This window comes from Bufo gargarizans, chromosome 9 (assembly GCF_014858855.1).
Source record: "Bufo gargarizans isolate SCDJY-AF-19 chromosome 9, ASM1485885v1, whole genome shotgun sequence".
In the NCBI taxonomy this organism is placed as follows: Eukaryota; Metazoa; Chordata; class Amphibia; order Anura; family Bufonidae; genus Bufo; species Bufo gargarizans.
The window spans coordinates 179139546-179152121 of NC_058088.1; the positions used below are offsets into that span (position 1 = coordinate 179139546).

The 12576-nt window shown below is 53.8% G+C and overlaps 1 protein-coding gene across 2 annotated transcripts in view; it reads right to left on the bottom strand.

The window, feature by feature from the left end:
• Window positions 1-12576, bottom strand: part of FAM120C (family with sequence similarity 120C) — a 42186-nt gene that overhangs the window by 13120 nt on the left and 16490 nt on the right. The window contains exons 5-9 of one of the 2 annotated variants that reach the window (XM_044305979.1): window positions 11332-11431; window positions 11174-11250; window positions 10044-10324; window positions 9624-9903; window positions 3-174 (exon numbers count right to left, since the gene is read on the bottom strand). In XM_044305979.1, the coding sequence (XP_044161914.1) occupies window positions 3-174; window positions 9624-9903; window positions 10044-10324; window positions 11174-11250; window positions 11332-11431 (910 nt within the window). Of the gene's footprint in view, window positions 1-2; window positions 175-9623; window positions 9904-10043; window positions 10325-11173; window positions 11257-11331; window positions 11432-12576 lie in introns of both variants that reach the window. The other variant, XM_044305978.1, reaches the window with a different exon arrangement.

Here is a 12576-nt window from a genome sequence, read left to right on the forward strand (position 1 = left end):
ACTGTCCACAGGCAGGCGACGACGCATGGCTAGTCGCTCCAGGCGCCTCTGGGTCTCAGCAAGGCTGAAAAGGACCCCATATACATACTGACGAGCTGGGCGGAAGAGGATGGCAGCAGGAGGAAGGTCTGCATTGCACTCGTCCTCTATGCAAACAGGCAGTTTAATCTCACCCTATGGAGAACAAAAAAATAGATAACCTGATGAGGAGAGTTATCTTGGCTGCCATAGCAGTAAGTAGTGCTATACACAATACAGCGAAGGTAAATAGACTGTACAGGGCAATGATCGGGAACAAATCATTCATCCCATCCCAGTGCTCATTCAAGTGCACTGGTGACTTGCAGCGCTGGGGTCCTAGGTTCGAATCCAACCAAGGGCAACATCTGCATGGAGTTTATATGTTTGTGTGGGTTTCCTTCCACACTCCACATATTGATAGGGAAGTTAGATTGTGAGCCCCATTGGGCACAGCTTGATGCTAATGTCTGTGGAATTTGTCAGCGCTATATAAGTGTGTAAAAATGGATTTTTTGTACTCACCGTAAAATCCTTTTCTCGTAGTAGGCATTGGGGGACACAGCACCATGGGTATATGCCCAGCTGCCACTAGGAGGCTGACACTAGAAACAAAAAAGTGTTGGCTCCACCCAGGTGGGCTATACCCCTCTGCTAGAGCCAGAATAACTCAGTCAGTACAAAAAGCAGTAGGAACGCCACACCTGAACCAAAAAGAAACGGAGTGCCAACAAGTCTTGAACTGGGGAACCCGACAACCACAAGCAAACGCCGGAACCACGAACAAGAATAAATGCTCCAAAGGAAAGGGTGGGATCTGTGTCCCCCAATGCCTACTACGAGAAAAGGATTTTACGGTGAGTACAAAAAATCCATTTTTCTCGTGCGTGGCATTGGGGGACACAGCACCATGGGACGTCCCAAAGCAGTCCCTGAGGGAGGGAAGAAGAATGCCAAGACGGCAACCTAAAGCACCGCTGCCTGCAGAACCTTACGCCCCAGGCTGGCGTCAGCAGAAGCCAGGGAATGAATGTGGTAAAATTTAGAAAAAGTGTGAACTGACGCCCAGGTGGCGGCCCGGCAAAGCTGGGCAGCCGAAGCCTGATGACGCACCGCCCAGGAAGCCCCAACTGCCCTAGTCGAATGAGCGGTCAACCTGGAAGGGGGAGCACGGCCCTTCGCGGCGTAGGCCTCCTTGACAGCCGACCGAACCCAGCGAGAGATGGTGGCCTTGGAGGCAGGCAAACCTTTACGAGGACCCGCCGGAACCAGGAAAAGAGAATCCGAACGACGGAAGGGTTCCGTGAGGCGAAGGTACCAGCGGAGGGCCCGAACAACATCCAGGCAATGGAGAGACTTCTCCCGAGGGTGAGAAGGATTAGGGCAGAAGGAAGGAAGGATAATCTCCTCATTGATGTGAAACGAGGTGACAACCTTAGGGAGAAAGGAAGGAACGGGACGCAAAACGACCTTGTCCTGATGGAACACCAGGAAAGGCGACCGGCAGGAAAGCGCCGCCAGTTCGGAAACCCGACGGATAGAGGTGATTGCCACAAGGAAGGCAACCTTAAACGACACAAACGACAGAGAGATGTCTGCCAAGGGCTCAAAAGGAGAGGACTGAAGAGCATCGAGGACAAGATTCAGGTCCCACGGCTCCACCGGAAGGCGAAAAGGAGGGGCTCGGCGAGCGACACCCTGCAGAAAAGTCTTAACCTGAGCCCGCGCGGCCACAGAACGTTGAAAAAGGATCGAAAGGGCAGAAATCTGCCCCCTGAGAGAAGCCAGGCGAAGCCCCTTATCAAAGCCAGCCTGAAGGAAGGCCAGAATATTAGGGACCGAAAAAAGGAGGGGACGAAAACGTGCGGACTCGCACCAAGCAAAATACGCCCTCCAGGTCCGATAGTAAATACGGGCCGACTGGGGCTTCCGAGCGCGAAGCATCGTCTGAATGACAGAGTCCGAGAGACCACGGGCCTTCAGGACCGCGGTCTCAACAGCCACGCCGTCAAACGAAGCTGCGGTAAATTCGGGTGGAACAGAGGGCCCTGCGAAAGGAGATCGCGGCGCAGGGGAAGACGCCATGGAACGTCGGCGAGCAGGAACACGAGATCTGCGTACCACGCCCTGCGGGGCCAATCCGGAGCCACCAGAATCGCCGGCACCCGGGCTGCCTTGAGACGCTTGAGCACTCGAGGCAGAAGAGGGATGGGCGGAAAGAGATACAGAAGGTCGAACTGAGACCAAGGCAGAACTAGGGCATCGACCGCTAGAGCTTGTGGATCCCTGGACCGCGCAACATAGCGCGGAAGTCTGTGATTCAGGCGAGACGCGAAGAGATCCACGTCCGGAGTCCCCCACCGGAGACACAGTTGATGAAACACCTCCGGGTGGAGAGACCATTCGCCCGGGTCGACGAGCTGACGACTGAGAAAGTCTGCCGCCCAATTGTCGACCCCGGGAATGTGGACGGCGGAGAGAACGGGAACGTGGTCCTCCGCCCATCGCAGGATCTGAGAGGCCTCTTGCAGGGCCATCACGCTCCTGGTGCCCCCCTGATGATTCAGATAAGCCACGGCGGTGGAATTGTCCGTTTGAATCCGGATCGGGAGGCCGCGCAGACGAGAAGTCCAGTGCGACAGCGCTAAGAAAATTGCCCTGAGTTCGAGAACGTTGATCTGCAGGGAGGATTCCTGAACAGACCACAGACCCTGAACCGTGAGGGACTCGAACACCGCTCCCCATCCCGAGAGGCTGGCATCGGTCGTGATCACCCGCCAACTGGGAGGGAGGAAGGACCGGCCCAGGGACACCGTCCGAGGAAGCAACCACCAGGAGAGATCCAGGCGAATCTGAGGGGGGAGACGAACAAGGCGATCGAGACCCTCCGGGGACTTGTCCCACCTGGATAAGATGAACATCTGAAGGTCCCGAGAGTGGAATTGGGAATAAGGAATGGCTTCGAATGAGGCCACCATCCTCCCCAGGACGCGCATACACGTCCTGATGGTCAGAGAGGACGGCCTGCGGAGAAGATGCACCCCCGCCTGAAGAGAAGAAATCTTCTCTGGGGGAAGGAACACCCGCCCGAGGCGAGTGTCGAAGAGCATGCCCAGAAAGAGCATCCTCTGGCGTGGGATAAGGGAGGACTTGGAGTGGTTGACAAGCCACCCGAACTGAGCAAGAGCCGAGAGGGTGATGCTCAGGCTGGACAGATTGTCCTCGGGAGACGGGGCCCGAATCAGAAGGTCGTCCAGGTAAGGCACCAAGGCGACCCCTCTGGCACGAAGAAGAGCCACGAGGGGAGCTAACACCTTGGTGAAAACCCTCGGTGCGGAAGCCAGACCGAAGGGAAGGGCTACAAATTGGAAATGAAGAGAACCCACCGCGAAGCGAAGGAACCTTTGGTGGGGAGAGGGCGATGGGAACGTGGAGATAGGCATCCTGAATGTCGATAGACGACAGGAACTCGCCCAACTCCAGAGAGGCGATCACAGACCGGAGGGACTCCATGCGGAAATGACGGACCCGGACACAGTGATTGAGCGCCTTTAGATCCAGGATAGGACGGAGTGAGCCGTCCTTTTTGGGGACAGTGAATAGGTTCGAGTAGAAGCCCCGAAAACGTTCTGACTCTGGAACCGGAACGATGACCCCCAGAGCACGAAGGGAATGAATGGCCTGAAAAAACCTGTCTGCTCGGGCGGGAGACATGGGGGGGGACGTCAAAAAGAAACGACTGGGCGGAAGGTCGGTGAATTCGATTCTGTACCCAGAAGAGACCACCTCGAGAACCCAAGCGTCTTCTACGTTTGCCCGCCAAACATCCCGAAAGACGAGCAGGCGCCCTCCCACCATGACGGGGATCGAGTCATGCGGAAGGAGGCTTAGTGGACTGGGGACGAGCGGGCTTGGGCTTGGCGTGCCAAGAGGGCCTGGACTTAAAGGAAGGCCTGGAAGGCTTCTTGTCAGATCGGGCAGGAGGGGCCCGAAAGGACCGAAAGGACTGCGTCCGGGAGGACGACCCGGGGAAACGACGGCGGCGAGGCTGATTCTGAGGAAGAAGAGAACTCTTACCTCCAGTGGCCTCGGAGATGAGCTCCTCCAAGCGTTTCCCAAAAAGCTTTCCACCGAGAAAGGGAAGAGAGATAAGAGCCTTCTTGGAGGCGGAGTCCGCCGCCCAGGAACGAAGCCAAATGGTGCGGCGGATAGCCACAGAGTTGGCGGCCGCACGCCCAGAGCGGCGAGCCGATTCCATAGAGGCGTCACAAAGAAACTTGGAAGCCTGATAGATCTGGGAGGCAAGCACTGCCAAGTCCCCCTGGTCAGAGTCAGCAGGTAAGGCACGGAGAAGTTGCTTTGCCCAAATAGCGCATGCCTTGGCGACCCAAGAGGCGGCAAACGCAGGGCAGGATGGCGGCGCCCGCTGCGATGAAAACGGACTTGGCCAAGGAGTCGACCCGTTTATCAGCGGGATCCGACAAGGAAGCCGCATCAGCCAGGGGAAGCGTAGTAGCTTTCGCCAGACGAGCGACCTGAGGATCCACCAGAGGGGGAATCGTCCAGAGATTGACCGAATCCTCTGAGAAGGGATAAGGGACATCAGAAGCCTTGGTGAGATGAAGGCGCCGGTCAGGGTGACGCCACTCCTTGGCAAGGAGCGCGTCCAGATCCTCGTGATTGGGGAAAACCACGGTGGACCGCTTAGAACGGCGGAAGGACACTGCCTCCAGGGAGGAGGACGAGGGAACGTCCTGTACATGGAGTGCGTCCCGAACGGCCCTGATGAGATCCTGCACGGCTGCCGACATCGCCGAACACCGCTCAGATTCAGAATCTGAAGCGGAGGAGTCCCCAGGAGCGGCGGAAGCGGCTGAAGAAGAAATCTCACCGGACTCAGACCTAACCGGAGAGCGATCCGGGGTAACTGAGGAGGAGTGGGACCCAGTCGAGACCGTACGTGGTCGCTTGCGGGACCGAGTGCCAGAGCGAGGATGGGAACTGTCGCCAGGCGCATCACCAGCGGTAGAGGCCCTGCCAGAGGCAGCCGCAATCTGGGCAGGGAGACTGTCCAGGGACTGCGCCAGGGATTGGGAGAGGCTAGCAAGGCTACCTATGGCCTGGGACAGGGTAGCAGCCCATTCCGGGAGAACCGACAAGGTAGGGGCCGCAGGAGCGGACTGGGCGGGCCCGGGGGCGAGGCACTGCACACAGAGGGACGTAGGTTGGCCGCATGGGAACTTCCTATTACACACAGAGCAGGCGTAATGAGTGGAAATGGCGGCGGGGGGAGTGGGGGCCTGACCAGAGGAAGACATGAGGGCGGATGGTGGAACCTGGAAAGAAAGAAGTCAGCCAGAGGCTGCCTACCACGACCAATGGTGCTGTGTCCCAGGAAACCGATCGCAGGAGGATCCGGGCGCAGAGAGAAGATGGCGACGCACGCGAACACCGCTCAGATCAGAGGCACTGAGAAGCCGTTCGGAAGAAGAAACGCCCCCCCAGCAGCCCGCGCTGGCGCTGGATTGGGCGGAAAAAGGAGATTTTTGTATAACTTACCAGTTAAATCTCTTTCTCGCTCTTCCTTGGGGGACACAGACCTTGGGTATAGCTCAGCTCCCTAGGAGGCGTGACACTAAGTAAAACTGTTAAGCCCCTCCTCCATCAGCTATACCCTCAGCCTGGAGATAGAGGCTACCAGTTGCGTGTCCAAGTAGTGAAAGGATAACAACCAATAACGGAAACAACCAGCCAGCAACCCAACGGGGCGCCAGACCATAACCCTGTAACAAAACACAGAAGGGTGGGTGCTGTGTCCCCCAAGGAAGAGCGAGAAAGAGATTTAACTGGTAAGTTATACAAAAATCTCCTTTTCTCGCCCATTTTCCTTGGGGGACACAGACCTTGGGACGTTCAAGAGCAGTCCAAGAAGGGAGGGACCACAAACCCAAGGCGGACCACCACCGGAGCATCAGGAAACCGCTGCCTGCAAAACCAGGCGGCCCAAAGCAGCATCCGCTGATGCATGCGTATGCACTCTATAGAACCTTGTGAAAGTGTGCAGAGAGGACCAAGTGGCTGCTTTGCACAACTGTTCAGCCGAGGCCCGATGCCTCTGCGCCCAGGAAGCTCCGACTGCTCTGGTGGAATGAGCAGTGACGCTGAAAGGCGGAGCTCTACCCTTGGCTCGATAAGCCTCAGACACCGCCAGTTTAATGAAACGGGCAATAGCCACCTTGGAGACCGCCAAACCCTTGCGCGAACCCTCCGGAACCACAAACAGGGAGTCCGTGCGCCGAAAGGATCCGGTGACCTCCAGATAAATCTTCAACGCCCTGACCACATCCAGACGGTGCAGTTCCCGTTCTCTGGGGTGGGAAGGAGAGGGACAGAGCGACGGAAGGACGATGTCCTCATTGATGTGAAAGGCGGAGACCACCTTTGGCAGGAAGGACGGGACAGGCCGAAGCACAACCTTATCCTGGTGGAAGATCAGGAAAGGTTCGGAGCAAGAAAGAGCCGCTAACTCCGACACCCGTCGGAGAGATGTGATGGCCACAAGAAAAATGACCTTGCAGGACAGAAGGCGAAGGGAGACCTCCCGTAAAGGCTCGAAGGGGGCTGATTGGAGCGCCGAGAGCACCACATTCAGGTCCCAGGATGGAACTGGAGGGCGGTACGGCGGAACAGAGTGAGCCACCCCTTGTAAGAAGGTCTTAATTGGCCCCAGAGGGGCCAGGGGACGCTGGAGAAGAATAGACAGCGCCGAAATCTGTCCCTTCAGAGAACTGAGGCTCAGCCCCAGGTCCAGACCCGACTGGAGGAAGGACAGGATCGTGGGAAGAGAAAACCGGAGAGGTGGGATGCTCCGGGACTCACAGAACCCCAGATAGGACCTCCAAACCCGATAGTAGATCCTAGAGGACACGGGCTTACGAGCACGGATCATGGTGCGGACTACGTCCGCGGAGAAACCCCGTCGCGTTAAGACGGCGGTCTCAATAGCCACGCCGTCAAACGTAGCGAGCCTAAATGCTCGTGGAAGATCGGTCCCTGAGAGAGAAGGTCTTCCCTGGAGGGCAGTGGCCACGGTGCGTCTGCCAACAGCAACATTAGGTCGGCGTACCAAGACCGGCGGGGCCAATCCGGGGCGATCAGAATCGCGGGAACGCCCTCTGCCGCGATCCTCCGAAGAACCCGTGGCAGGAGGGGGAAAGGAGGAAAGACGTACAGAAGGGAGAAGTCGCGCCACGGAAGGACGAGCGCGTCGGCGCCGTACGCCTTCGGGTCCCGCGCCCTGGCCAGGTATCGGGGGACCTTGTGGTTGAATTTGGAAGCCATGAGGTCCACATCGGGGCGACCCCAGCGAAGACAAAGGGCTTCGAACACCTCTGGGTGCAGGGACCATTCTCCCGGGTCGATGGTGGACCGAACAAATTAGAGAAAAAATTACAACAAGGAGAAAACAGCCCTGCAGTAGCAGGGAGTGTCTTGCCTCCTTGGACACTAAGCTAAAACTGGTAGCCTCTATCTCCAGGCTGAGGGTATAGCTGATGGAGGAGGGGCTTAACAGTTTTACTTAGTGTCACGCCTCCTAGGGAGCTGAGCTATACCCAAGGTCTGTGTCCCCCAAGGAAAATGGGCGAGAAAATGGAACCTCCCAGAGAAACGCCCACAAGGGGAGGGAGCAAGAGAGGAAGCCCGGGAAGCCCAGGAGGCGGAGACGGAGCCCGGCCACGTGACCGCGGCCTAGGCCGAAGCAAAAGCCGGGGCCTCTAGTGATATCCAAGCGCTGCCGGACGAGAGAGAGAGCGCGGCACCCCTGCCTGCCAGCGCTGGAGAAGGCAAATGTCAGCACCGCGGACAGGCAGAGGAGGAGGGGACACAGTCACCTGAGGTAGGGAGAGGGGAAAGCCGAAAAACGGCCGTCTTAAAGGAGCAGACCCCATTAAAAAAGCTCCAGAAGGATGGGTGAGAAGGAGAGTAAAGGAAGGCCACAGGCTATACAGGGGCCATACTCACCCTCCGATTAATTCAGGCGCAGCATGACCACCCCCTCGGCGGACTCAACACGGAAGCCGTGGGTCCGCCGGAATCCACTGCAGAAGCAGGTCACGTTGGGGACTGGGTGGCTGCAAGGTACCCGAGTACGCGCCCGCAGGGGGGCAACTAAGGTGGAACACGATGGAGCCACCCCTGCTACCTGTAGAGAAAAAAAAATAATATATAAAAAAATTAGCAGAAAGACCTGCTAGCAGGTCATGTCTGCCTCCTACGGACACTAGAACTAGACTGAGTTATTCTGGCTCTAGCAGAGGGGTATAGCCCACCTGGGTGGAGCCAACACTTTTTTGTTTCTAGTGTCAGCCTCCTAGTGGCAGCTGGGCATATACCCATGGTGCTGTGTCCCCCAATGCCACGCACGAGAAAATAATAATAATAATTTACATGATGCAATTGTTTCCTCTGTATGAGGATGCCACAATCACTCATTCCCATACAGATTGTTGGTCAGCAGCACATCTCTGTTTACACCTTGGTCCCATCATTTTCTGGATTGGTGGTGGACCGAGAGACCATGGTATAATAGGTTTACACAGGACAATACTCTGCCGACAAGGAGCTTTCCTAGAAACACTAGATCCCAATAATTGCTCTGTGTAAAGGTGCCACTAATTACCCGATGAACAAGTAAATGTCGCATCGCTGGTCCGGTCACCTCAATCATTTCTAAGCGGCAGGTCACCCTGCTTAAACAGCAATCTGCTGCCCAGAAACAATGAATCTGTATGGGTACAAGGAATCACATGCAAATGCAGTTTTCACCTCCTCTGATGAGCAAGCAAATGTCAGAAATGAACAGATCATTCCCAATAATTGCCTGCTGTGTTGACCTTGTAAAGGGGTCTTTGGAGAGGTCTTATCCTCATAAAAAATGCGATGGCCTATTAATACGAGATGCCAACAAGTTCTGATTGGTGGGGGTCAAACTGCCGAGATCCCCAATGATCCAGAATGAAGGACCCTTTCACAGTTTTCCCTGCACAGCGATGCTCCCCATCAGACAGGGTGGCAGGAATGATTACTGGGCAGAAGGACCAAAGGGACCTTAGTCCCATAATTTCCTGGATTGGCGGGGGCCTCAAAGACCATGGTATAATTTTGCAATGGGGAAATATCGTAGCAGTCGTGTTGCAAACCACATAATTCTGAAGACCATAGGTCCATATATTGTAGGCCGAAATATGAAATGCACATAGCTATGAGCTGCCTACTGCCCCCTATGGGCAAAGCTCAGAACTGAAAAATTGTCTTAAAAGCACTTCCCATAAAAGTACATGAAAAGAGATGTCCTGGGTTATAATTTATAATGAAAAATGTACTACAGCAAACTAAAATAAAAAGAGGAGAGTGATGCATTCGAGACTCTCCTAACATGGCCACTGCTGTGTTATCATCAATGTTTGCAATGTAAAGAACTGAATGAGGTGGGATACAGTGACCTCTCAAGTTGGCCATGCAAAGCAGGGCCTACAGCATGGAGCGAGGAGAACAACCACATGAAGCAAGGTATATCCTGTCCTCTCTGTCCTTGGATGTCTTACCTTGGTAAGGACATGGTAAATGTATGGATACATAAGACCACGGCGATGTCTGTGTTCTGCCACCCGTAAGACTTCGGGGGCCACTGGAGGTAGAGGTGGAGTGGTGATGTCCATGTGGTTCCGTGTCGCCATGGACAACAATGATGGAATCTGGGATTCATTGTGCCCCATGTTCTGGCCAGTCTCTCCACCTCCTGTCTGGTGGCCCCAGTTGTGGGATAGTTTGTCACCAGAGGATTCCTCCCAGTTAGTCTTATGCTGACGGGAATCTGTCACATGACTGCGTAAAAAGAGAGAAAGAAAGAAAAGTCTCTCACAGCAAGATTTCCAAATCATATGGTTAAGGCTGCAACTAAACTAAACAACAGCTTAAAGAAATATATCAGGTTTCTACAACAGTGAAGGAACGTCGAGTATTACTTGGATGCGGCGCCATTCTGGTCTTCATCAGAGGATGAGGAAGGTGAAGATTCCTGGCCTGATGAAGGAGAAGGCTTCAAAATCAAATGATTGTGGAACTTGGAACCGGTCGTGTCATATGGGAGAGACCAGCCCGAAAACTGGCCCCCTTTCAGAAGGTTGTCATCATGGAAGTGAGAGAAGTCACCCATGTGGTGAGGAGGAAACACAAAGCCCGAGTTGGGGCCGGGAGGAAATGCGTGGTGCTGATACTGCAGCTTTGCGGGCATCTGGTGTCCGAACTGTAAGGAAAGACATTTGGTAATTTTCATAAACAACCACCTGTCTTCACAAACCAGAAAATGCGCCACACTTATCCACGGGTTGTATCTGGTACTGAAGCACATTCCATTTCAAGGGGTGGGTGTACAATACTGACGACCTATCCTCAGTATAGGTCATCAATATCAGATCATTGGGGTCAGATTCCCTGCATCCCTGCTGAACAGCTCTTTGAACAGAATGCGGTACTCTGTTAGAACTGCGGCCTCTTCCTAAACCAGTGATGTCACTTTCATCAGTCACGTGGCCTGGGTGCATTTCAGTCCCATTCAAGTGAATGGTCCTGGGCTGCAATACCAAGAACAGCCACAATCCAATGGACAGCGCTGTGTTTGGCATGCTGTGAGGAGGCTGCATTGCTCGTTCCAGCGCGGCAGCCCTTTCAAAAAGCCATGAACAGGGGTGAGAGGAGTTGGACCTCCACCGATTTGATATTTATGACCTCTCCTCAGCGTAGGTCATCAATATTGTACTCCAGGAAAACCCCTTTAAATGTATGGGGCTGAGCTACCAGACAGGCCATGGAAAAGAGCTGCGTTTTCTCTAACCCCAGACAACCTGTTCAACAACAACTAATCACAGTATGCCGTACAACTGTGTTCCTAAACTCCAGTCGTCAGGGCCCACCTGCCGGTCATGCTTTAAGAATATCCCACAGAATGAATACTATGAAGTCCTGATGCACTGACAGTAATATCACCTGCTGAATACTAGGAAAATCCTGAAAAACATCACCGGCAAGTGGGCCCCCGAGGACTGGAGTTGAGGAACACTGCTGTACAAGACACAAGCAGACAAACAAAACTTACCATAGGCTTGCCAATAGGTACTCCTCCCATTTGGTTGTGTGGTAGAGGGGGAACTCCGAACTGATTGGGCCCAAATCCTGCAACTTAGGAAAGCATGAACTTAGAGGCATTCTCCAGCAACCAGCACCCCAGTTACGATACACTGCCAACATACTCACCGACAAAAGAAGGATTGAGATGGAGAGGCCACTGTTTGTTGGTGACCGAGTAATATTCCACGGCCTTTTTAAACCGCTCAATCTTATCTTCTGTCCTGGACTACAACGCAAAATAAATATAATATATGTCAATGAGCACAGCTCGCTCGGTGCTGACGGCTTCCACAGTGATGCCACAGTTCAAGTAAAGTGACCCAAGTCAAGAAAAATAAATAAAAAATTACATTAACTGGGGAGCGAACAAAACACTTCCCTGGTAATTTCCTGTTCAGCTTCAGATCCACCAGTCCCCGGGCTCCTCTTCTGTTGTCCAAGATGGCCGAATTGCTGCTCAGGCTGCCTGATGCCCACCATGCATTTGGTAGCCCAAGACAGTTGGTGCTGCCCTCGGATTAACCAACACTGCTCATGTGAAAAGCGCTGTCCAATCAGGTAGTCTGAGAAGCGGTGCGGCCATCTTGGAAGGCAGAAGAGGGGCCCAGGTAAGTGTTCAGTTGGTTCCCCAATTAACGTGATTTTTATTTATTTTTCTTGAACCAGAGGGTGGCTTTAATATTAAAACCACATGACAATATGGAGCTTTGGAATTTCTGGACAGGCGCGTTAAAGAGGCATATCACATTGTGGTCCCGCCTGGTCCGAGGACGTGTGAATTGGGAATGTTGGACATTACAAACTGTAACTCGCGACTGGGGGTGCAGCGTCCGCTCTTCAAGGCCAGGAAATGAATTGCTAAATACTGCCTTAGACCCCAGCCCCCCCTCCAGGGCTTATTTTTTTTAACAGAATGGACGAGATCCTTCGCCTGGAAAAAGGAGTATATATTAAAAGGCAGTATAGGCCAAGTTTACCAAAACCTGGGACAAGTGGGTATCTTATAGGACTGCTGCGACACAACATGGCATATGATTATCTTGGCTGTGTTAGGAGGAGTGGTTTCAGAGATACGTGTGGTTTTGGAGTATGCATATACGAGATCGGGACTGGGAAGGATAATTATGGTGGGTGGCCTGGAGGGGAGGAATTGAGAGACTGGGTTATCATTGAAAGGGTAGGGGTTAAGCTCATGCTACGTGTACGTTCCACTTTTGCGTTCCGTATACGGAAAAATTAATTTCAATGGGTCCGCAAAAAAACAGAATGCACCCCGTATGCGCTCCGTTTCCGTTCAAAGATAGAACATGTCCTATTATTGTCCGCGTAACGGACAAGGATAGTACTGTTCTAACAGGGGCCAGCTGTTCC